Here is a 27,697-nt window from a genome sequence, read left to right on the forward strand (position 1 = left end):
TATTTAGTCAAGATGTAAATATATAGGTTCTTTCTAGAAGTTAGTAGAACAATCCAGAGCAGATATATTCTTAATAACATTCCTCATTCTTAAAAAAAAAAAAAAAAAAAAAAAGCATTTATAAATCCTCCTCTTCAACAAAAAATATTGGGTCCATTTTAATTCCAATCACAAGAAAATTATGGGTATACAAGCGAAAGTTTATTTTTTAAAAAAGCATAGATGAGATATTATTTATCTTGTTTTAGCTAAACTCAGATTTTGGGTGAAGTGTAGTAGAAAATAGATTGTCATTGGTATAGAATCCTAATGACTAAACATTAATCTAAAGTTCTGGTGAACAGAAATTATACATGTAGCTTTCACTAGTTCTTAGGGCCAACAGAAAGAAGAAAACCCCTGCTGTTCACACTTTAAACAATATTATTTTAAATAAAAAAACTTAAGTATTTCCAAAGGCCAAATGAGATAATTGTTGTAAATGCTCAGCACAGTGTCTAGAACACTGTAGGAATTTTATGAGTGCTTGTTTTCTTCCCCAGTCCTATCTCAATGATGGGCTCTACTTTTCTGGAATTATAGAGCATGAAGGTGTAGGGACTGGTCCCCAAGCAAGAAATGTTTTTCTTTCTTGAGGAAAGTAAAGATACCAAAAGGATCTTGTGTTCATCAAAAAGATTTTTATTTATTTGCCGACTATGAAGCTTAAAATAGGATAATCATAATTTTTCTATGTAAAAGATTTTTCAATTTATGACAAACAGATTCCATTAACATATAATTTATAGATATGTGAATAGATGTGTTGGGGGATCATTTGTAGTTTAACCTAAATCAAAATGAAAAAGTTCATATTTAATCAAAATCATGATTGGAGGAGGGTGGATGGCTCTCTACCTTAGGAAAGAATGACAAGATATGTTAGGTAGCCAATACAAACCCAGTAGGTTTACAATAGGATTAGATTTAAACATTTTTCAGAAACATGTCTATTGCATACAAGTAATTTCATGAGGAGGTTAGATATTCTTCAAAAAGCAGAATCAAATCAGAAAACACAAGCATAATTTGAAAATTTGGTTCTTATAGGTTAGGTAGAGGACCAGCCTATCATCTGCTTTGACATCTGTTTTTATATTTTTTTCTATGATCATTTGCTTTGGTCTCAATCAATCACACAAACAAATCTCTTTTTCCCCTACTCTGTTCTTACTGGTTCTTTTTTTTCCTTCCACTTGTGGTGTAAGCACCAAATGCAAGGAACCCTCTAAGAGGAATGAAGGATTATTTATATAGCTTATTTGATTGGCTCTAAGAAAGAAACGGCATAAAAATCTATCCAATGGTCTTAGATGGCTTTCCTACTACCAGTAATATCACCACCACCTTTTCTTTAACATTGAGAGATTCACTTTAGTTATAATATCAAACTTTAGTGTTAATTTTGATTATTATTTCCTTTCATTCAAATTTGTTTTCCTCAATTAATTCTCCATCCTGTACCCAGAGAGTAACACATTATATGCAATCTCATCCCAAAAGAGATTATGGAAAAACTACTAATTTTTAGTACTAACACAAAGTTCCATAGTCTACTCAGGATCACTACTTATATTCGGCATGCCATTCATTATTAATGAAATTACATACACACATATTTATACATATATGCATGTGTATGCAATATACATATATATATATGAATGTATTTGTGACTTTTGAAATTGTATCTGTATGTACATATGTATGTACATATAAAGATACAGAGACATACAAGTGAAATATGAGGATGATATGTTTTGTCTATTTTCCCCCCAGATAGAGATGAGGCAGAAATCAAGGGACTGAAGCAGAAATCAAAGAAACACTACCTGGATCTTGGTCTTGCTTTGAGAGTGTTCAAGTCCTTAGGAGTAGCTGAAACAGAGATTATTGCTATTTTCTTGGGTTCCACTTGTGCCATTATAAACCCAGAGACTTATCTACAGAGCTAGCAAAGAACATATCAAAGGATAAGCAGGAGGCTCCAGTACAGAGTAATTTGATGGCTTCCTTGTTATCATGAGCAACTGAAATTCTAATCTAAAATCAGAAGCCAGAATTGAAAGGAAAAGTTCTAATACAGTTTTCCTCTTATCATTTCAGACCCTCATAAATAACTTTCAAAACTAAGACAGTTAATAAAAAAAAAAATTCTTGGTTAAACAGATGACCTTCATAGAGTTATCAATTAGTATTTATGACTTGAGAGGATTCTTGGGACTTTTTATGTTAGCACTGAAGGAATATTCTAAGCTTATGTCCTGGAGAGTAGAAAAGTTTCCCAAGCCATTTGTTTGCTCTACTAATTCAAGTACAATGATACTATATTAGGGGAAATGTTTGAGGGCCTGTTATATTCAAAAAATTAAAGTTGCCTCATAAAGGCATTTACCTAAGTTTTTCTTAGGAGAAAAAGTTGAAATTCTAAACCGGAGATCTGGAGAGCCTTAATATAATGACTAATTAAAATACACTGTCATCCATTTAAAAAATACCACTTCTAAAGGAGAAACACAGAATCACAAACTAAGACCTTCAGCAACAAATTCCCATAGAGTCTACTCACTCATCTCCATATGAGTCAACTCCCCCACTTCTTTAAAAACAAGTAGTCATGAGTAATTTCTAGATAAGACAGTTAGAAACTCTTGGTCAAAATGATATTTTGCAAATTCTAAAATTGCTGACTAAGAATCCCTATAAAAATTCCATGGAAGAAAAACAACTTACAGGAAAGCAAGAACTGCATTTTCTATTGTATTTGTTTATATATTCACCCGAAAAGATATTATAGTTTCATCCTACCTCCTTTTACATGCTTAAGAATGCAAATCCCTTTTTAAAAAAAATCTGAATGGATTATGTTCATTAAAAATCCTGCATATAAATATTTACTTAAGGCAGTTAGGAAAGATGCTAACTAAGCAACCTGAAAACTGACAACATATCCATTATATCACAAACTGTTAGAACTTATTAGTCATTCATATAAAATACCATTTTTAAGAGAGAAGGAAGAAAACAAGCATTTATTAAGCACCATCTATGTGACAGACACTGGACTTAGTAATTAAAATTATTTCATCTGATCCTCATTACAATCCTGGGTAGATGCTACTATATCTATTTTATGATTGAGAAAATGGATGCAGAGACAAGGTGACTTGGCCAGGATCATTCAACTAGTAAGTGTTTGAAGCTAGATTTTAACTGGGAAGGGGAAGGAGAAGAGAGAAAGAGAGGTAAGAACTATACAAAAACCAATATATCTTTAGCAGGTAATTCAACCCTCAAGGGTTCAATTCCTTTATAAAAGGGTTGGACTAACCCTTTTATAACTAACTTCAGCTGTAAATCTAGAATCTTTTGCTCCTGTGCCTGCCCCTTACCTTCACCCTAAAAAAAAGTCCACACACTAATCCATTTATTTTTTTTAAACAATGGCAAGTTGTTCTTGACAAGCTTCCCTTCCCTAGTTATGTATCCTTCTACATTCAAATGAAAGAAGAGCTTTGCTCTGGATTTCTCCTATGTACACTCCCTCAACATGGAAAAAATAATGGCTGGTGGGGAGAATCCTTCTCCAGCTAACTGATGCTATAAAGCCAGGTTCATGTGGCTGCTGCACAGAGGAGAAATTTAGGCTTACTTCAAGGAGAAGACTGAGATTTTCTCCTGAAACTCAGCTGAACCAGCTAATCAGGCTCTGCCTTCTCCCTGCTCTGCCCTGGACCACATTTCTCTTGAAGATCACAATAATTCAGAACCAATTCTTCTTGGTCCAGGATATTCTAACAAATATAGTCTTCTAAATGGTATAGCATGACCTTTCTTGGATTTTTTGACAACCCTTTTGCTGATTTTTTGCTAGAATGTTCAGGCAGAATTGGGATGTGGAATGTTGGGGTAAGGATGGTGGAAAGGAATAAGACAACAATGTGTGTGTGTGTGTGTGTGATGAATTATGGTTGGGTACAAGAAGTATCTGATGTGCAGGGATAAGAACATCAGATTAGTAGTGAAGAAATCTTACTAGTTATATGGTATTGGGGATTTTTATTCTCTTCTGACAAATATGGGTAATGCCCACCTATCTATCTTGGAGGACTGTTGAGAGGAACAGTGAAGATATAATGTGAGGATATTATAAAAAGTGGGGAAGAGTCTTATAAAAATATAGAATAATAACATAATAATAATAATTAAAAACTAAAAATAAAACATAATAAGCCTCATTTATCCAAAGGTCAAACTTCTCACCTAAATTTTTTTTAAAAGTCTCCTCTTTGATACCTCTGTTTCTTTTTCTTTCCCTCTATTCTAAAGCCCTGGTAATCTGGCTTCTCACTTCATCATCAATTTAAACTGCTCTCTGAACTTTAAATTGCTAAATTTAATGACTTTTCTTAATTCTCATCCTTCCTGGTCTCTCAATAACATCTGACACTGTTAATCATTTTTTCTTCTTGTAAACCCTTTTCTCTCTTTTTTTTTCTTTCTCCCTCCCTCCTTCCTTCCCTTCCTCTCTTCCTCCCTACCCCGCCCCGTCTCTGTTTCTGTCTCTTTCTCTGTCTCTGTCTCTGTCTCTCCCCTCTTTGTCTCTGTGTGTCTCTCTTTGCCTCTGTGCATGTTTCTGTCTCTTTCTCTGACTCGGTCTCTCTCTCTCCCCACCCTTGTCTCTCTATGTGTCTCTGTCTCTGTCTCTCTGTGTGTCTCTCTCTGTATCTCTCTCTTCTCTCTCTCTCCATTCTACTCCATCCCATGATCCACATTATTCACCCACTTAAATCTTGCTACTTAGAACTCTTGACTTCCATTAAGATTCAGCTCAAGTATTGCTTCCTGTAGGAGGCCTGTTCTGAGCGACTTAGCTGCCAATGACTTTATGATTACCTCCCATCTACTTCATGATTTTGTTTGATCTGATTTTTGGATATATGTCATCTCCTCTATCAAAATGTATGTTTTTTAAAGGTAGGCACTGTATGTTTTCTCATGGTCTCCCCAGTACTTGGCACATAGATGCTGCAAAAATGCTTACTGATTTATTATTGATTCTTGTGGAAGATGATAGTAAATTATAGGTAGTCTCAGAGGTCTCTAAATAACAGAGACAAAGTCACAAATCTCTAAAAAGAGAGGCATGGAGAGGTGTTGAAGTATTGGAAAGTGGGTTATAGTCTGAAAATCAGAAGGCTTTGATCTCAGTTTTTCCTACTTACAATCTGAGCACAGAATTTCTCCTATATAAATGTGCAAATTAAGAGAATATTTAGTGATCTGGTTTCCCCTTTAATCTTTTCTAGGACAGTATGTTGGGATAAAAGATAGGGGAAGCCTGCTCTATCCCCACACATTGAGAAATAATAGTTGATATCATATCTAAAGACACCCAGAATCATCAACAGTTCCCTTAATGCATTTGTGATTGGAGCAAGAAGTCATACACATATGAGTATGTTTGAGTCATAATGAGCTTTTTTGAGGAAGTTTAGCTTGGAAAAAAAGAGAGGAGAAAGAGAGAGAATTGTGATAATTATGTTTAAAGGAATTTCAAGTAAAAAAGGGATTAGATTTTTTCTGCTTGTCCCCAGAAGACAGAAGTAGGATCAACATATAGAAGTTAAAGGGGGTAGCTAGGTGGCACAGTGGGTAGAGCACCAGCCCTGAAGTCAGGAGGACCTGAGTTCAAATCTGATCTCAGACACACTTCCTAGCTATGTGACCCTAGGCAAGTCACTTAACCCCAATTGCCTCAAGAAAAAAAAAAAGTTAAAGGCAAAAACTGACTCCTAACAATGAGAGCTGTAGAATGGAGAGTGTATATAGGCAGCTTATGAATTCTCTATCCCTGAAAAAACTTAAGTAATGATGATAAGATCCCATAGAAAGGATTTTCATTCTTATTCAAGTATGGGTTAAACTAGATTTGGATTTCTGAAGTCTTTCTAAGACCTTCCAGTTTGAAATTCTATAATTCTATGAATCATCAAGTAAAGTTAAATATATTACTATATTGTTTAATATATTCTAATTAGATAATAATTTTCAGAAAGAATTTTATCCTAAATTGTTTAAAATTTAATGCTTAAAGTGGTTATTTTTCATTATCTACAAAATTACTTCCTGTAGAATACTATTATCATACCACTAAATAAGTGAAATGTTACATTATTATTATCAGACATTATTATTTCTATGGAAAGAGAAAGATAAATGCTTTTCTGTCAATTCATCCTCATAACTTTCTTGCCTCCATTACCTCAAACTCAATAAAATTCAAACAAGTTTGATATATTCAACAAGATACAGATACAAAAGATTAGGGAAAGGTAAAAAATACTCTGAATCTTGAGTCAGAAGATCTTTTGGGGAACTTAGTTCCTACATCAAAAAAATGAAGGAGTTAAATTAGAACAGGGATTGGCAAATTATAGCCTTTAGACCAAATTCAGTCTTAGCCATCTGTTTCTGTACAACTCGTGACTAAGTGCTATCCTTAGTTTAGCTCACAAACCTTACAAAAACAGATGCTAGACCAAATCTGTCCTGTGGGCTATAATTTACTGATTCTTGGACTAGACTACTACTCAGGTGTTAGGTGGCTGCCACTGGATAGTCAGGGGACAGAGTGATAGCCCTCCAGTATTTGGTTAGACCTGAGTTTAAATTTTATCTCAGATACTTACTAGATGTGTGACTCTAGCAAAGCAATTTACTTTCTATCTCAGTTTCCTCAACTGTAAAGTAAGATTAACAATAGTACCTATCTTCCAGAAAAGTAGCAAATAATATAGAATTTGTAAAGTATTTAGCACAGTGCCTGGCAGATAATAGGTACTTAATAAATGTTACCTTACCTTGTTTGTTCCCCTACCAATTTTAAATCAATGATTATATAGGACTGCCCTATTATACTTTTCATAAAAATCTCAAGAATTGTTCCATCTGCATCCAGAGAAAGAACTATGGAGACCAAAAGTTTCACTTTTTTGGTGGTTTTTTGTTTGCTTGTTTTTTTTTCTTTCTTATTTTTTCTTTGATCTGATTTTTCTTGCTCAGCATGATGAATATAGAAATATATTTAGAAGAATTGTACATATTTAACCTATATCAGATTGTTGTCTTGGGGAGGTAGAGGAGACATGGAGAAAAATTTAGAATACAAGGTTTTGCAAAGGTTAATGTTGAAAACCTTCTTTGCAGGTATTTGGAAAAATAAAATACAATTAAAACTTTTCTCAGTCTCTAAAAGTAAGATGATGGAATTATATAGTTTATGCAAAAGTTGGAAAATTCCATAGTACCATTCCCAAAATAGCTTAATTGCTGTTCACAGAGAGTACTACTATGGACCTGGATGAAGGTATGGAAGCTAACTGACATGCTATAGCTTTTAACAATAAGGGAATGGGCTGGGGAGAGGGGAAAATACTGCATTGCAAAGACCATTAGCTAAGAAAAGGGTGCTTTTCTTAGGAATTCAGGAAGAGTTCCTTTGTGAATTACAAATTAGGACTGAAGTTTAATGACTCAACTTTAGAAATTGTGAAAAGCCAATTAATGTTACAAGTCACTGTCTTTAGGGTTCCAGCAAAAGCAAATAATCACACCAAGATACCAAGGGAAAAATAATATTTATATATACAGCTATAGATGTTTTCCTGAAAAACCATAGACTCACAGACTTTGCAAGGGGAAAGGGACTAAATTTAAGGAACTCTCAAAGTTCCATTGTCAGTTTAAAAATTAGGCCTAATGTTCAACAATTTATACTGAGAAATAGTTAACAGCTCCCAGAAGAGGAAATTTTCAACCAATGCAGGTCAGTATCTTTTCTACAATTTACAATCTTAGAGGGATGACTAGAGCATTAAGAAGACTTTCCCAGTCAATATGTGTCAGAAGCAGTACTTAAAAGAAGATCTCACTGGCTATAACAACTTGTTATCCATCATATCATGCTGCCTCTATTAAATAATATTGGTGTGTGTGTGTGTGTGTGTGTGTGTATGTGTGTGTGTGTGTGTGTGGCATAAAAGAATCTTTGTTCATATTACAAAAAATAACACAAACAAAAAGTTTATAAATAAACCATATGTACCACATTAAGATGAAAACAAATTCAAATACAATTTTATATTTAAGCCATGCCCACTACCTCTGGTCAATGGGGTTAATAGATGTTTATTCTAATATGCTACTCTCCAGTCAAAGCCCATGGAGAAAGACATTTTTTTAATTAATTTGATCATAAAGTTCACATACCTTGTAAAATTAGCTACATGTGCCACATTTACATGCTATAATCTCTTAAAGCCAGGAAATCATTAAAAATCTTGTCTACTACAGTGAGAGGAGATATTTTCCTAATACTGTAACAAGATGACATTTCACCCTTAAAATCAAGTAACCTTTAATGATGGCACAATATGAATTTAACAGACTGACACATTTCCAATTCAATTTTCAGATATGAAAGATGGGGTGGGAGGAATCTATTAAAGACATTTGGCATAAGCCAGTGTAAATTCTTCTGTACTGTGAGTGAACATTTCCATGATCTAGTTTCAAATAATTAAATGGGAGAATGGAGATAGTATTTGAGATTCCTATAATCTGAAGGAAGTCATACTGATATACATGATCAATTTTTCATTTCTTGATGTAACTGTTCAGATCATAAACTTCAAAGATAAATAATTTCTTTCCTTACTCTGTGTATCAATCTAAAGTCTTGATTTATCTAATTCCAATAGATGTATGCCATAGCTTCATACATGCTGAAAACAGAATATGATTAAAAATCAAACACCATGCAATGTGTTGAAAATGAAAACACCATCTTGTTTCTGTATTTCCAAAGTCAAAATGGAAACAAACAAATAAACAAAAAGCAAGATCCAGGCCAAAACTCTTCACAATGTAAATTCTGACAAAAATGATTGAGGGCTCAATCAAACAGAGTAAGTCACTGAATTTCTCCTCATCTATAAAATGGTCTCTGCAAAGATCTAAGCAGAGGCTGAGCTCGCCCAGGTCCAAGTATTCACTCTCACTCTCCAAACAAAGACTCTTCCACTATCCTTTTTTTCCAGCAATTACTTCCAATTCAGCTTTGAGCTTAGATACAACTCTAACTTCATTCTCTTCAGAGTTATCTTTAATGATCACATTCTCCAGTCTCCAACTAATAAAGTACATTAAAAATTTTGGAAAGGAGGAAGTTGGGGGAAATAGTTCCTACTGACATTGGATGCCAAGCAAAAATATTGACTATTTATGCCATACAAAAAAGCAAGCAAAATGGCCTGTTAAAATTTCCCTTGTTCTGAGCCATCTTAATTTATCACACAGTGGGCTAGGTCACTCCCAAATTAAATTTTCAGTCCTCTTCATATGCAACCTGAACTTGGGACAATTAGACTACTCTACCCTCATAACAAATAGATGGAGAAAAAAGTAAAAAACCCAAACACATTCTTCTGAAATATTTCAAAAGCAGTATTACCCACAACAGGAACCCAACTGAAAGGCTAAGTTATGTCTGCAGCAAAACCTACACCAGCAATCATCTTCTACCTACTCAACTTTTTACTGAGCAATTAAGAATATTTTAAGCTTGTTTCATGTTAGATATAACTAATTCAAAAAATTACAATAATTGGAAACTCATTAAAATGGCTTTCTCCTACCTGTGTCAACAGACAAGTCCTTTGGCATGGCTTCATCCACAGAGCTTATTTTCAGTACTACATTTTAAAAGGGGAAGGGTATAGGGAGGAAAGGAAACACTGTAATTTCTTTTCTTTTAAGGCATATTATCCTAAAACAAATTAATCTCCAGTTATTTCATCTTTCTACTTTCTAACACATGGATTTAAAGAGATCTGAGAATTTTGTTCAATATTCTAATGTTTATATTTTAGTATAGTTGGTTTCCTTTGTAATCATATATATTTTATTTAATGCATTTAAGAACTTTATTTTGATTGCTCCATAAGTCAAAGGTTCAGAAGTTCAGATTGCTAAAGGGGTCACAACACAAATAAAGTTAAGAAGCCCTGTGCCATAAGTTTTATTAATACATTCACAGCTGGTGAGGCTCTTTGTGGATTTTCAAGTAGAGATACCCATAGTCTCTGGAATGGACAATGACGGTTTTAGTTTCTTCCATGTCTATTCATTACCTATGACAACCACAGAGAAGAGTTCCTGAAGTTCTACAGCTCACATTCAATCTTTTTTTAATAATATTTTTCTCAATTACACAAAAATTAATTTTTAATATTTTTCACATTTTTAAAAAATGTTGAATTTCAAATTCTCTCCTTCCTTCCCCCTCCTACTTCCCTAAGAAAGTAAGCAATTTATATAGGTTATATATGTGCAATTATCACATTCAATCTTGCAAAACCATTCCTCAAATTGTTTTCTTTTTTCTAGCATCTCACTGATTCTGAATTTCTGACCCTTCACATGCCTTTGCATAACTTAGGGTACAAAATAGTAGCAAATATTTTTCCCCTAATTGAAAAATCATTTAAAAATATTTTGGGGTATAAATACAATAATGTTTCCTATAAAAAAACACAAATTCTAGCCCTTTCTGTGATATTTATCTCTATAAAAGATGAATTCTCCTATAGTCAATTATTGAACGAAAGACAGAAAAGGGAGGAGGATGATTTTTTTTTTTAAAAGAAATAGATCTGTTGGACTTGATATATGCCTTTTCCCACAGCCATCACTTATGACCAGCCTATATAATTAAGTCTTGCTTTCTGGGGAAAATCCAACTTGAAAAATATCAATATTTAGCTATGGCTAGTTATCACCAGACCATTATACAGGCCTGGACAGGTCAGTATTTAGTTTAAGCAGGAAAATAGCCCCAGAATATCTATACAATAGATCTTCTGTAATTGATGTGAGGAGGTATGCTGTCTCCTGCCATGTTATATGACCAGAAAATGATAAGAACTTCTTGTAAGGAGTTCTGATTTTTAAATAACAAAATGGATAAGATGACTGACAGTCAGCTTTTGACACTGTTAGTGAATTTCTATTGGGAAACCCAGAGTCAAAATGGCAAGGATATCCCGCCAAATTTTTGGACATGCATCTGGTTGGTTGATCATCCCTTGGCTGTTTAGTGACAAATCTTTGTATCCAGATTTGAGGATGTCAGGATGAGTCCCTCCAGAGAAAAAATATGAGGTTCCCCAAAAACTCAAGCTGTTTTAACTGAAGGATCTGGGGCAGGATTAGATAGTCACGTGCCAGGGATTTTTTGTCTATGTCATGGACTTCTCTTGCAGTCTGATGAAACTTATGTACTCCTTCTTAAAAATGATGTTTTTAAATGAATAAAGATACATCAGATTATGAAGGAAACCAATTATGCTGAAATAAAGTTCATATATATTTTTTTAAACCACGTTCATAAGATCTCCTACTTATTAATAACCCTGTATGGCCAATGAAGAAAATGTGTGGTTCCCTGTCCTTTTACTTGGGAAGATGGCAATGTACTTTTACTATTGCTTCTCCCCAACTCCCCTCCCAACACATATTTTTCCAGCATCTCTTTATGTGTTGCCTTTCCTCATTAGAATGTAAGCTTATTGAGACCAGAGAATGTTAGAATATTGAAGAATGTGTAGTTAATCCTTTATCTTCATTGGTTTGACAGTAATTTCTGGAGAATCATCATCAGATAATATTCTTCAGATAGAGCTGGTAATAGAACTAATTTGATCTTAATTGTTAGACTATCATAAATTCACTTCAACAGCCATTTAATATTATTTATTATTATTATTAACAAAAGCAACAATGATACCTAACATTTAAATAGCACTTTAAAATGTGCCAAGGGCTTTATAAAAATTATCTCATTTGATCTTCACAAATAACCCTGGGAGGTTAAGTGCTATTATTATCCCTCTTCTTCAGATGAGGAAACTGAGGCAGATGGAGGTTAAATGACTTAAATGCCCAGTGTCACACAACTAGTATATATCTGAGGCCAGATTTGAATGCAGGGTTTCCTGACTCTACACACAGCATTCCATGCACCACATGAGAGGTACTATGCTATTATATATATATAGTATAGAATATATAAGACTATCATTCAGCAGCTTCCCACACAAACTCCAGGTTTCTACTCAGGGTGTCATCCCTACAATGCCATTTTAAAACAATGAATCATTTTCAAATAAACTGGCTCTGCCATCATCCAGGTAGATCCATCCATGTGGATTCTTGAAAATTCTTCCATTCCCAGAGACAGGAAGAAAAACATAATTTAAAAGTTCTTAATAATAGAAAACAACTCTCTTTTTTTCTCATACCTTGTTTGTCATCAATATTCACATCCTGGGCTGGTGCTGTTAGATCAGTTTTCTCTTTAATGGAACTCTTCTTGGAGAAGGAAAGTACATAGATTATTTAAGTATATTAAGATAAGGACCATTATTATTTGTATACAAGTAGCAATAAATGAATACATAAAGACTTTTTAAATATATATATCCATTCATTGTGGCATACATGATATTGAAAATGCTTTTTCAATCATCTCTGATTCTTTGTAATTCTATTGGAGGTTTTCTTGGCAGACATGGAAATGGTTGGTCATTTTCTTCTTCAGCTCATTTTACAGATGAGGAAATTAAAGCAAACAAGATTAAAGGCCACATAGCTAATAAGTGTTTAAAGCCATATTTGAACTCAGGAAGATGAATCTTAACTCCAGACCTGGCACTCTATCCTTGGGCCACTTGGTTGCCCTATCTGAAAATGCCAGTAAAAATAATATGATGATAGCATTTGTAAAGCACTTTAAAGTTTTCAAAGCACTTTTTAAATCGGTTAACTTACTATATCCTCACAACAACTCTGATACAGAGATGTTATTTTTATTTTTATATCCATTTTACAGATGGGAAAACTGTGACTGAGATAGGCTAAGTGACTTGCCCAGCTAGTTAAGTGGCTAAGATGGGACATGAATTCAGACCTTCCTGGATTCAAGTCCAGCATTCTATTCACTATGCCATCTAGATGCCACAAATTACTTTTAGCCTTTTCTAAATGTGAGATTAATGATTCCATAAACCTTTTCCACAAGAAACATGCTAAGTACATTTAGCTTACTACATGAAAAATATAATCTGATTCAAGAGAGTAAATGGCATTTGCTAAGTAACTTCTGGTCAACCATGAAACTTCTGCACTTTTCAAAAAATGAGTGACTTAGAATTGTAGCAATTTGCCTGGACAGCTTATCAGATAACAAGTCATATTCTCATGATAATTCCTATGATGGTTATGTCAGGTAGCCTAGTAATGGGAATCAAGTAGAAATGGTGAGAACTCTATGGGAAAGTGACTTCCTCTTAAGGTTTGTAATAAAAAACAAAAAGAAAGCTGGGCACAGTTCACTATGGCCTCCAGATCTTGGGAAGAGAAACTTCATAGTGCTCAATGGAAAGATAAGTGGAATCCCATGTATGAAAATTTCTTCAGGAGAAGCAGCCCAGAAGGGTGAGTCACTATCAAGAATGGAGACCTAAAGATGAAAAGAAAACTCACCAATCAACTTAAATTTTTAAAAGAGATATACAGTAAGCACTTATCAAGGGCCTTCTTTGTGCCAGGCATTTTGCCAAGATCAAGAAGATTCAAAATTTGAAAGTAAAGGCAGATAACAGATGATGAATACAAAAGTACCACACAATTTTCTGTTAAATACAGACTTACGAAGGCTAAAACTAAGAATGAACCAAGATTGTTAAGGAAAGTGAAAGATACTAAAAAGGATTTTTTCCTTTTTTTCTTTATTTTTACTTTCAATAGCTTTTCATTTTCCAAATACATATAAAAATAGTTTTCAACATTCACTTTTGCTAGACTCTGTGTTCCAGATTTTTCTCCCCTTCCCAATACAGCAAGCAAACTGATATAGGTTAAATATGTGCAACTCTTTAAAACATATTTTCATATTTGTCATGTTGTGCAAGAAAAATCAGACAATAGGGAAAAAAAACCATAAGAAGAGAAAAAAAAGATTTTTTTTTTCAAATTATATCAGGTAAAAGAGGAAAATCAAAGAAAGAATAAGATCTAAGTTCAGAGTATATGAGATAACATCAGGCAACAAAAAGAAGATAGATCTGCTCTATTCTTATGTTGCTTGTTCCCCAAGAATGACCTTTGCCCTGGAAGAAATCAATGATGGCTAAGGAGTTGATTATAATTAAATCTTCAAGAATTTAAAGACCTATTAAGTTAAGTTGCTGAGATATCAATAATATCTGAAAGGTTATGGAAGATATGAGAAATACCACAAGATAAAATAAAGGCTATTCCAATTTTCAAAAAAAAAAAAAAAAAAAAAAAAAAAAGGTAAGAAAGTAGACTATACAAACTATAAGCCAATGAGTTTGACTTTGAAGTCTAAAATGAAGATTAAAGAGATAATGAACATTTTGAAAAAGAAAAGCAACAATCACCAAGAGTCATCTTGGTTTCATCATGATGATTTCATCAAGAACCAATCATGAAGCTAATTTTCTTTCTCATTTTTTGTTGTTTGAAGCTTCTTGTAGAAAATGATTAACATGGAAATATTTTATACATGATTGCAGATGTATAACCTATATTGGATTGCTTTGCCATTTCAGGAAGGAGTGAGGGTGAAGAAAGAAACAGAATCTGAACCTCAAAACTTAAAAAAAAAAAAGTACAGATTTTTTTAACATGTAATTGGGGGAAAAAATAAAATATTACATAAATAAAAAAACCAATTATGTCAAAGTATTTTTATTTCCCTTTCTGACAAGATAATTAAACTTGTAGATGAAGAGAATGCTGTAGATAATTTAAACTAAATCTTAGCAAATAGTTTCATGCTATTCTTGTGGATAACAACAACATTAACAGCTAGCATTTATATCAATCACATTTAAGGTTTGTGAAGCACTTTACACGTATTAACATATTTGATCCACACAACAATCCTATGGGGAAAACATCATTACTATCCTCATTTTAAGGATGAAGAAGCTGAATGCAGTACAGAAAGGTTACACAATAAGAGTCACACAACTAGCAAGTGTCTAAAACACAATTCAAATTCAGGTCTTCCTGACACTAAATCCCACACTCCATCCACCACAGTCCTTAATTGCCTCTAGTGGAAAACAGGAGAAATATAGACTATACAATAGTACAGTTAGATGGATTTGAAAGTCAGATGACCAATCTCAAAAGGTAATCATTAATGGTTCAATGTCAATTTGACAGAAGATCTCTTGTGGAGTGACCCTAGTAGTTATGCTTAATCCTGTGCTATTTAACATTTGACATCTTAATTGGATGATAACATGAAGAGCCTACTTATCACATTTATAGGAACAGCTAGGTGACATGGTAGATAAAGTACTAGTCCTGGAGTCAGGAGGACCTGACATCAAATCCAGTCTCAAACAGTTACTTGACATTTAAGTATTTTGAAAATGTATAGAAAGAAGAAAAATACATACACAGAGAGACAATCAGGAGACACAGCAAATAGACTTCCAGGCTATGAAGACTAATCTTCCTGAGTTCAAATCTGGCCTTAGATAATTACTAGTTATATTACTCTGGACCAATCACTTAACTCTGTTTGCCTTAGTTCATCATGTGTAAAATGAGCTGGAAAAATAAAATAGCAAATCATTTGAGTATTTGTGCCAAGAAAACACCAAAAGGGGTCACAGAGGGTTGGACATGACTGAAACAACAACATAAAATTTACAGATGACACAATAGTGGATATGAAATTCAGGACTCCAACAGATCTTGTAAACCTAAAGCACTGAGCTGATAATAATAATATAAAATGTAATAGTCATAAATGTTAAGTGGGGAAAAAGGGAGAGATATGGTTAGAGAGCGACAAAGATCTGGAGGTGCTGACAGACCACAACAGTGTGATAAGACAGGCAAAAAGCTAATATGAGCTCGGTTTACATTAGGAAAGGGATAGTTCTAGGAATAAGCAAGTGAGAGAGAGCCTAATAAGATAGAAAAGATAGAAAGCCCTGATGAAACAACTTTGTTTCGTTGGAGGAATCACAGTTTATAAAGGACAATGACAACCTGGAGAACATTCATGTTAAGGCATATAAAAGCAGCCATAATGGCTAAGGGCCATGAGCATGTTGATCTAAGAATTACTGGAAAGAGTAGGATAAGTTCAGCCTGAAAAAGAGAAGACTTAGAGAAACTTGATATATATATATACATACATATATATATATATATATATATATATATTCAAGTTTGTGAAGCGTTGTCATGTAAAATCAAGATAAGATGTTGATCCAGGGAAAAAAATAAGGAACAATGGGAAGAAATTAATCCAGAATTGTAAACCTAGACTTGATGTCAAAAAAAACTCTTGAGCTATTCAAAAGTGAAATGGTATGACTTAATAAATAATCAGTTCCACTTTCCACACAAATAAAGTCAGATTTAAATAACTGGAAAAATATTAAGTGCGCTTGGATAGGCCAAGCGAATATAATAAAGATGACAATACTCCCTAAACTAATCTATTTATTTAGGCTATACCAATCAGACTCCCAAGAAAATATTTTAATGATCTAGAAAAAAATAACAAAATTCATATGGAAGAACAAAAGGCCAAGAATCTCAAGAGAATTAATGAAAAAAAAATTAAAGGAAGGTAGCCTAGCTGTACCTGATCTAAAACTATATTATAAAGTAGCAGTCACCAAAACCATTTGGTATTAGCTAAGAAATATATTAGTTGATCAGTGGAATAGGTTAGGTTCACAACACAAAATAGTCAATAACTATAGCAATCTAGTGTTTGACAAACCCAAAGATCTTACCCTTTTGGAATAAGAATTCATTATTTGACAAAAACTGCTGGGAAAACTGGAAATTAGTATGGCAGAAATTAGGCATGGACCCACATTTAACACCGTATACCAAGATAAGATCAAAATAGGTCCATGATTTAGGCATAAAGAATGAGATTATAAATAAATTAGAGGAACATAGGATAGTTTACCTCTCAGACTTGTGGAGGAGGAAGGAATTTGTGACCAAAGATGAACTAGAGATCATTACTGATCACAAAATAGGAAATTTTGATTATATTAAATTAAAAAGCCTTTGTACAAACAAAACTAATGCAAACAAGATTAGAAGGGAAGCAACAAACTGGAAAAACATTTTCACAGTTAAAGGTTCTGATAAAGGCCTCATTTCCAAAATATATAAAGAATTGACTCTAATTTATAAGAAGTCAAGCCATTCTCCAATTGATAAATGGTCAAAGGATATGAACAGACAATTTTCAGATGAAGAAATTGAAACTATTTCCACTCATATGAAAGAGTGTTCCAAATCACTATTGATCAGAGAAATGCAAAATAAGTCAACTCTGAGATACCACTACACACCTGTCAGATTGGCTAAGATGACAGGAAAAAATAATGATGAATGTTGGAGGGAATGTGGGAAAACTGGGACACTGGTGCATTGTTGGTGGAGTTGTGAACGAATCCAATCATTCTGGAGAGCAATCTGGAATTATGCCCAAAAAGTTATCAAACTGTGCATACCCTTTGATCCAGCAGTGCTACTACTGGGCGTATATCCTAGAGATACTAAAGAAGGGAAAGGGACCTGGTATGTGCCAAAATGTTTGTGGCAGCCCTGTTTGTAGTGGCTAGAAACTGGAAAATGAATGGGTGCCCATCAATTGGAGAATGGTTGAGTAAATTGTGGCATATGAATGTTATGGAATATTATTGTTCTGTAAGAAATGACCAGTAGAATGAATACAGAGAAGCTTGGAGAGACTTACATGAACTGATGCTAAGTGAAATGAGCAGAACCAAGAAATCATTATATACTTCAACAACAATACTATATGAAGATGTATTCTGATGGAAGTGGATTTCTTCGACAAAGAGAGATCTAACTCAGTTTCAATGGATCAATGATGGACAGAAGCAGCTACACCAGAGAAAAAGCACTGGGAAATGAATGTAAACTGTTCGCATTTTTGTTTTTCTTCCCGGGTTATTTTTACATTCTGAATCCAGTTCTTCCTGTGCAACAAGAGAACTGTTCGGTTCTGCACATATATACTGCATCTAGGATAGACTGTGACATATTTAACATGTATAGATTTGCTTACCATCTGGGGGAGGGGAAAAGTCGGAAAAGAAGTGAGTGCAAAGGATAATGTTGTAAAAAATTACCCAGGCATGGGTTCTGCCAATAAAAAGTTATAATTATTATTTTTTAATTTTTAAATAAATAAATAATCAGTTCCTTCTTACTGGAGAGCTAGAAGAAGAGGGTGGATGACCATTTGCCAGGTATGATACAGGAAAGATTCCTTTTCATGGCTGGGTAGCAGTAAATGGTTACCAAGTATCTTCCTAACCCAAATTCTAAAATGACTGAATCCTAATTCAGCAGTTACTAACTGTGAAAGAATGGCATAGGCTTTTCCCCTGTCTAGGTTTCAGTTTCTCTGAATCATAGCTCTTCTCATAATTCCAAATGAGAAATTTTTAAAAAGAAATTAAACTAATAATTTGCCTATAATGCTGGGGGTGTTTTCTACCCAAAGTTATGACTTCAAGGATATAAAGCTGAACACAAATATACTGAAAAAAAAATTTTTAAGTAATAACAAACATTCAATGACCACGATACTCATTATTTTCCTCAGTAAAATAGCTGTTGTTTTCATTTTATTAGAATTTCATAGATAAAATATAAACATCATGTCCAGAATAAGAAACTTGAATAAGAAAGCCAAATACTCATGACATTCTTCTGGTATTATAAAACTGCCTCATAATTAAGCTCTTAGATGAAGTCTTCTCAACATTCAAGTCAAATTTTGGACAGACAGGCTATGTCCCACCAACACCTGATAACTCTATTTCTACAATCTCTTTCTTCTGTCCACACCTTTCTACTCCCAATAGATATTAGTATCCTAGTTCTAGTGCTTCTGAACTATTATATACCCTAACTGGTCTTTCTCTTTTTGTTCTTACCTTTCTCCAAAAGAGGTATCACAATGAATAAAGCGCTAGTCCTGGAGAATTCAAATCCAGTTTCAGTAACTACTTACTAGTTGTGTGACTCTAGGTAAGTCATTTAACTTCTGTCTGCCTCAGTTTCCTCAAGTGTATAATGAGGCTAATGAAGTAATATTTGTAAAGCACTTGGGCATAGTGTTTATTAAGCACACAGAAAGTATTTAATAAATACTTATTTTCCTCCTTCCAATCTATCCTTGTACAGTCTTTCTCATGCATTGTGCATAAGGATTCCTAATCTTAATTATGCATACCTAACTACCTAAGCGAGCCCCCTCCTCAAAAACTTATAATAATTCCTTATTTTCTAGATAGCAAAATTCAAACTTCTTGTCCTGGAATTTAAAGCCTCTACAATCTGCCTCCAATCTAATTTTTTTTCAATCTTATTTCATACTGCTTGTTTTTATGAATGCTACATTCCTTATAAAGAGGACTGATTTTTCCCAAGATCTCATCCAGCACTATTCTACCATGCAAGCTATCTCCAATTTCTAGTAGACAGGCAGATAGATAGATAGATACAGACACACAGATGCAAGCTATCTCCAATTTCTAGTAGATAGACAGGTAGATAGATAGATAGATAGATAGATAGACAGACAGATAGATCTCCTATCTCGATTCCTGATAAAATAGTCCTCTTCCCTCCAAATCTGGAATAGGTATCAGCTCCTCCACAAAGCCTTCCTTCAGTTTCTTAAATGAAAGTGACCTCTCCCTTATTAAATACCCTTATGTCATTTTTTTCCCGATTCTCCTTCTTACCATATAAAATTCTTCCTTATGGTATACATATTTTTATTCTCTATTAAGTTCTCTACTACCCCTGATCAATGACTGTATCACTTAATAAATGTGTGTTGAATTGAACTGAATTAATAAAGAAGACTCATCCTGAATAATATGAAAAAAAAACTACAGTATTGGAATAAAAAGAGTCAAATCTCTGATCATTATTGCATCACCTTGGGCAAACTACTTAACCTCTGAGACTCAACTCAGCTTCTTCATCTACAAAAGAGATAATACTTCTTGTATAACTATCTCATAGGACTATTGTAAAGAAAACATTCTGTAAAGTTTAAATGTGACCAAAAAAGAAGGCTTAAGCATGATCCAATCATTATCTTCACATCTCAACCACTTGCCTAGAATATATATGCAAGAGGATCTCATGTGAATAAAAAATATTCAAAGTGTATATTCTAAATATCTTTCATTTATCTTTTATCGCAGCTGCAATGGCCTTAAAATGAATTGGCTTAGTTCAATGGGAGGACTGTTCATTTCTTAATGACCTGGGACCCGGGGGAAATATAGGGGAAAGGGGGAATTGTAGGCTTTGTAAGGAAGAGCAGCTTGGAAATCTCTCCTTAGAAACATAAAATCAAGCAAAATTTTCTGGCCTCATTTTGGGGAATCATCCAATATTCATCTTAACTGATTCAAGGGTTAAAAACCCACATGGATACAACGCCTCCAAGTGTATTTTTGGATCCCATACTCATTTCCTATGAATGAATGCTTGCAAGTACAGCCCTCAGTTCTAATTTGCTCTCAGTAGCTAGGGTCCTTAATATATTACTTTGCAAATACTAGGCCCCTAAGCTCAACCTAAAACATAAAGCCAAAATAAAATGGTTTAGATTGCAAAGAGAGGGAGCGGAGAATATTGCAAAAGTGAGCAGGGGTCAAAACAGAAGACTTCATATCTCTATCTTTTTATAATATCTAAAAGTATTTCAAAACTCTTGAAAAAATTATAACATAAACTTGAAGTATATTTTTTTGCACATTTAGCTCTAAAGTAAGTAACTAGTCTATGGATGGGTAAAAGACAAATTTATTTTTTAACATTGCTGTCAAAGCCTACAGATTCACATTCTACACATAGCTCTATTTAGTTATTAAAAAAACAACTTTTCTTACCTCAATTCGATTCAAGTCTCGTGGCTGTTGGTTTACAGGCATCGGCTCAGAATAAGAATCAAATAATGCACAGTCCCATTTGGGCTTAAGAAAAGCTAGAGGGAGACAAAAGGGAACTACAATGATATACACATTGACCATTGTTTTACACTCTTTCTCTTTTGTGAATTGAATGCTTAAAAAAAAAAAGTTAATTCTCCTTTGCTTGCCACAGCAGCCAATAATAACACTGTAATCAAAGATGAGATAAATTTAGGCTGTTTACATATTTTTAGACCATTGCAGAGCAGCTCAATATCATGATAGTTCATATCTATTAAAAGTAAGAAACTGCATTATTCAAATTTTTTTTTCCTCAGTCTGGATTTTACAGCCAAGAGACTTAATAATGTAGATGCTTCAAAGATATTGATGAAATGCTCACCCTTTCAGAGTAGATAATGAGGAATAAGAACCCATATTACTTGTAATTTAAAAACAGGGAAAAGCGACATTTTGAAATGATTGCTCACTCACGCCCCCTCCCAATAAATAGTAGTTATTGCTACTGTTAAAGCTGTTAAAACTCATGAACATGAGTTTTAAAAATAGATATTAAACAGCCCTATCATTTCTTGGATTCAAGATCCAAGATAACTTATCCTCTCTAAGACTCACTCAGCTTCATATACAAAAGAGATATAATAATTCTCAAATAATCTATCCCAAAGGGTTAATATAACCCTTTGGTTATATCACAAATATGATGCACACTCCATCATAAAGGAATATGGGAATAATTGTGTCAATAACTAGAAAATATGTCAATATTTCAGAAAAAAATAGTTGCCTCATAATTTGATAAGCATTTAAGATATTGTGAAATTGTAAAACGAAGTTCAATATAGAGTGTCTTCTTTAAAAGAAAATGTTTTAACAAGGTACAATAATGTATTAAATCTTAATTCTTTCTATTAATTTCTTCCCAAGTATATGAATTTCCACCAGAATGACAGTATTCTGACCAAAAATACTGATTCACTGACATAGAACAGTCTTTAGAAATAAAGTTCATCCCCTTCTCAAAGCATGAATCTTATGTCTGATAATACTGACAATTGATGATGCAATACCCTCTTGAACTCCTACAATAATAGGGAAACTCTCTACATGTCAAGACATCCAATTTCATATCTGAAAAGCTTTTTAAGAAGTTCTTTATATTAAGGCAAAGTCTGTTTCTGTGTAACATTCATACTTTGGCACCAGGTATGTTACTTTTTTATAAATACAAATCTGAATTTTTCAAGAAAAGCCCAGGAAGCTCAGGAAATGGTAATATTTCTAATCACAACTGGCCTTTTAAAGATCAAAATCATCATGTTGCCTGATAAAATTTCTCTGATATCATTTTGTCTCTTCCAGTATACCTTGCAATTCACTTAGAACACATAACATAAGTACTTTCCAGGCCAATATAGGAGTTCTTTCAAGCACCATCACCCAGTGTTCCAACCATTATAAATTAGATCATCTGTTCCTAGGAATTAATTGAAGACAAGTATCTCATTGTGAACAAACCAAAGATTTGCTAAGCCTATACTGAAACAGCCTACACTGTAATCCACTCATATTAAAATTTCTAAAGGCTCATAGTTAAACTGCAAAATAGTCCAACCTGCCATTCTAGTTCCTCAGCTTTTAGGAAGGAGAAAAATATTTTCTTTTCAGCTACTTAAATTAAAGCTAAATTCAGTATTTTCCATTTCACCAGAAAGAAACCTGTGAAGTTTTGAATTCATTGCAGCATCAAGGCAGAAGAATGTTCTCCCTCAAACCTGTCAAGAGCTGGATGAAATCTAAAGAAAAATTGGATGCAGATCAATTTTAAAATGGTGGAAGCTCCAAGGAAAGTAAAAATGTAAAGCTGTTGAAATGTCAGTGACTGGGACTGTGAACACTTTTCAGACAGGCCAAAATAGCAGAATTAATCTAAGATAGACTGGGTTTTTGGGGGGTTTTTTGAGACACACAAAGTGACTGAAGTCATTTTTATTTTGGTTTGGGGGTTTGTTTTGCTTTGTTTTTTAAAGTGGCTGAGATTGTATTTATCATTTTCTTTCTCCCCACTTTAAGTCAACTTTTCAGCCCTGGGTGGGGAAAGAAGCTTCATCTATCTGAAGGATGGACAGCATTCTAATATCCTTTCAAATGTACTTACTGCCTTTGAACCAAAAAAAAAAAAAAAAAAAAAAATCCATTTAAAAAAATTATGCCCCATCCTTCAAATTTGCTTTTCCTAAATTCAACCTGTTTTTTTTCTCATTTCCTGAATTTTCTGTCACTGAAATTTAAAAGGATTTTAGGAAGTCTTAAATGTTTGCTGGTAGCACCATAATTATTATTTGCAATTAATCCTGTCTATCCTAGAAAGCCATGCAATTTTTGCTTAATTGAAGGGTAGGTAATGAATTCTCCAATGTTTATGTATAATTCCTGCCAACAGCTTCCATAAAAGGCTAAAAAGAAACAAGGAGCATTGTTCCAAAAGACTGTTTCATTAATCAAGGGAGGCTGCTTCCTTGGAGGTTCTTTCTTACAGAAGCCCCTTTATTAAGGAATAATCTATTCACAGTAACCATGCCATATCAAGAAATTAAAGAGATCACACTGTTTTTGCTAACACACTGTTTAAGCACAATTCAGCCAAAATATATTTAAATCTCATTAGCATTTTTTGAAACATCAATAAAATTATTAAATGAAAAATTATCTAATCTTCATCATGGGAAAGATGATTCATTCAATAATCAACAAGCATTTTTTCAGCACCTATTATGTAGTGGGCACACGGTGCTAAGACTAGAGATATAAAATATCCCTCATTTGTAAAATGTAAATAATAATAGCACCTAAATCCTGGGGTTGTTATGAGAATCAAACAAAACAATTTTTGTAGTGCTTGTACATAGTGGATACTATTTTAAAGTTAACTATATTAGAGGTAGCAAAGTAGAGGAAGACTTGTATTTAAAGCTGGTCTCAGACACTGTACTAAGCACTTGATAAATAAATTTTACTTTTAAAAGTAAGAAAACATGGCCAAAATGGGGGTTGGGACAGAATGAGAAGGAAGGCCACTTTATTTGTAAAACTAAGATAAAAAATTCTGGTGTTTTTTGTTTCTTGTTGTTTTTGGAAAAATGGCTGTGATTTTATCTAGAATATTCTCTCTCCCCCTTTAAATCAAAATTTCAACCTCAGATGGGGTAAAAAGTGCATTTTTCTGAAGGATGGAAAGTATTCTTTCACATTTCTTGACTGTTTCTGAACAAGAACTGCTATAATAATAATAGTATATAATATAACATAAAATGCCACGGATTGTGCTAAGACTTTACATTATTATCCCATTTGATTCTAACAACCATGAGAATTAGATGCTATTATTACTCCCATTTTACAGATAAGAAAATTGAGGCAAACAGAAGTTATTTGCCCAAGGTCACCCAGTCTTCCTGTCTCCAGGCCCAGTGCTCTATCTTCTATATATTTAGTCCCATATTCTTAAACAAGTTGTTTATGACCTCTTATGGAATCTTATAACTGAATGTGTAGGTCACTGAACTATGATTTATTATCAGTAAATGTCTGATTTGTATGCCTATTTTACATACCTATGTACTAGGAATCACACAAAAATTTATTGGTCAAAAAAGGGTCTCAAATGGAAACAGTTTAAAGGAGTTCTTCACTAATGTACCTGGCAGCCATAGAAATCCACCCATTTATAATCTTCAGTGGGAATAGATAGATTTGTTCAGTTTAGAGTGGCTCCATTCTCAAGAAAGAGGCTAACAAAGTAGTGTAGGGGGTGCCACTTTCTATAGTACAAGTATTCTCAGGTTTGAGCTTGTCCTAGGTGTTTATGAGGCTTCCTGGGAAAACTTATGCTGTGTCTAACTAAGTCTGTACAGTCAGCAGTATTTGGAGACACCTCTTCTCCACAAGGAATCTGCCAAATTTGTAGGCTTGAATGTTAGGGGAGTAACATATATATATATATATATATATATTTACATATGTATTTTTACATTTATATATATATATATATATTTACATATGTATTTTTACATTTATATATATATATATATATTTACATATGTATTTTTACATTTATATATATATACATATACATACTTGTAATTTAGTTGTTCAGTCATGTCCAACACTGATTGATCCCCATGGATTTTGTCCCTTGGGTTTTTGGTGGATTTTTTTGTTTTTTGGCAAAAACTGATTTGCCATTTCCTGCTCCGGTGTGGTTTTTTATGTAGATGAAAACTATATTTTATAGATTTTTTAATAGATGAGGAACTGAGGTAAATATGGGTTAAATGTCTTGTCCAGGATCACATAGCTAATAAGTGTCTTGAGGCTGTATTTGAACTTATGTCTTTCTCACTCCAGACCCACTATTCTATTTACTGTGTCACCAACTGCCCACACATACATATATACTATAAAGTAAACTCAAGAGACCTTTCCTTGAGATATTACTTTCCATTTATTCTATATGTATCTTATATATACAGTTATTTACATGTTTTTCCTTCTATTACAAAGTAAGCTTCTTGAGGGCAGGAACAATGCATCCTGTGCACACAACAATGCAAGGAAGGTAAAGGGCTTAATGAGTGCTTATTAAATGAGGAGCTACTGATTGGTCTCTGCCCTCATTTTATAATCTTGTTATAATCCTAGGGTTACTCCTAGAAGCCTTAGCTACAGAAGTCTTCATGGAGCTGAATTTGTCTTGTTTTTTAAGTTTCTTCCTACCCATGTATCTGCCCATTATAATCCACCTTTCCAATAGCTCAAAGCCAAAGTACAAGTATGAAGAAGAGAAAGCACAAGAGAAAGGGAAAGGCCTCTATATATATATATATAATATATATATATATATATATATATATATATATATATATATATATATATATGTGGCTGAATAAACAGCTATTAGATATACATTTCTCATAAATGACTGAGAAGGAAAAAATAAATTATGTGTTCCAAAGAAGGAGCATTGCTACAATAAGCAGAGAGAGATAAAATATAAAGAAATTAGGGCATGAGTACTTATGTAGGAGTAAAGCCAAGGAAATTTTTGAAAAGCAAATTTTAAAAGCCCAAATTACAGATAAAACTTACTACAAGAGCATTTTTATTCTGATTTTTTTTAGCTTTAACTGAATAGTACAATATTGCAGATTGTATTTTTAGTGATTTAAGAATTACATTTTACATTTTAATTATTTGCAAATTTCCCTCCTGTCCTAAAACCACAAACCCAGCAGTTGTAGCGTTTCCTTAAAATGTTTCAAATTTTTTAGAAATAGGTAAAATTGCTCCCTGAAGGGATTTTAGGGGCCTAGGGCATAATCAACTTAGTAAATAGAAATGGAAATCACAAATTCATAGGATGAGACAAAACATGGTTATAAAGAAGAAACCATCTAGTCTAATTCCTTCATTTTACAGATGAGGAAATAAAATCTCAAAGAGATTGATTCACTCAAAGTCACACTGGTGGTAGGGGTCAGAGGAAAAATTTGAACCAACATTTCCCAACTCCAATGTGTTCCCAATTTACCAACTAAAAAAGCTGGTATGAGTCAACTGAGGCCATCAGAGAGGAAGTGACCATCCCACAATTCTACAAGCAGTGTAGTAGAGATTGTATTTGAACCCAAGAATACTTTTTTCTATATCACATTTAAGCAAGCAAAGAACATTTATTAAGCACTTTCTGTTTACCAGACACTGTTTATTTGGGATACAAAGAAAGTAAAAATAGCTCTTGCTTTCAAGGAACTCACATTATCTCTACATGATCAGAATCATGAAATGATTTTGGTGAACTGAATATATTACTGGTCATTTAATTCCCTGATATTAGGTTGTACAGTGAATACAGCACAATGTCTGAAATCAGGAAGGCCTGAGTTCAAATTCAACCTCAGAAACTTTCTACCGATGTGACCCATATTGATCTAGACTCCTTTTACATACACACACACACACACACACATCCAAAAAGAGTTAGGAAGCAAGGTTTAGAATAAAAGAGTAAAGAAAAAGGCAACTGTAAGGAACTCCAGGGAATCTCCAAAGGAGAAACCAGGACAGTATCATGGACTTTTGAGGACAGAATAGTGAACAGCTTACAACAAAATAAGGAACAAGTCCTTCAGGTCCCTCGGAACCATTCAACCTGGGAATTCTGATCATTTTTGTAATTCAATTATATTTTAAGGAAGAATGAAAAAACAAATTTTAAAAGATCATGCATAGGAAAAGCACAAAGTTTACTGATTTTAAGAAATGGATCACCAATTTCAAAAAAATTCAATTGGAAACTCAAAGATTCCCAAATAAGCCTCACCCGTCTGTAGATAATCTGGCTGCAGTGTTTGGGGCAGAGATTCGGGCAGTGGATAGCCATTTTTCCTGGCCACAATGAGGTGAAAGGCAGCACAGAATTCAGGCAGTGTCAGGGCTCCATCACAGTCCACATCGCTGAGCTCCCT

At 33.6% G+C, this 27,697-nt stretch overlaps 1 protein-coding gene across 6 annotated transcripts in view; it reads right to left on the reverse strand.

The window, feature by feature from the left end:
• The window catches only part of REPS2 (RALBP1 associated Eps domain containing 2), a 299,240-nt gene that overhangs the window by 89,062 nt on the left and 182,481 nt on the right, over window positions 1-27,697 (reverse strand). The window contains exons 8-12 of one of the 6 annotated variants that reach the window (XM_051984430.1): window positions 27,553-27,695; window positions 21,129-21,223; window positions 12,402-12,468; window positions 9,738-9,794; window positions 1,872-1,917 (exon numbers count right to left, since the gene is read on the reverse strand). In XM_051984430.1, the coding sequence (XP_051840390.1) occupies window positions 1,872-1,917; window positions 9,738-9,794; window positions 12,402-12,468; window positions 21,129-21,223; window positions 27,553-27,695 (408 nt within the window). Of the gene's footprint in view, window positions 1-1,871; window positions 1,918-9,737; window positions 9,795-12,401; window positions 12,472-21,128; window positions 21,224-27,552; window positions 27,696-27,697 lie in introns of all 6 variants that reach the window. The other 5 variants (XM_051984429.1, XM_051984431.1, XM_051984433.1 and 2 more) reach the window with 5 other exon arrangements.

Source organism: Antechinus flavipes, chromosome 3 (assembly GCF_016432865.1).
Source record: "Antechinus flavipes isolate AdamAnt ecotype Samford, QLD, Australia chromosome 3, AdamAnt_v2, whole genome shotgun sequence".
NCBI classification, from domain to species: Eukaryota; Metazoa; Chordata; class Mammalia; order Dasyuromorphia; family Dasyuridae; genus Antechinus; species Antechinus flavipes.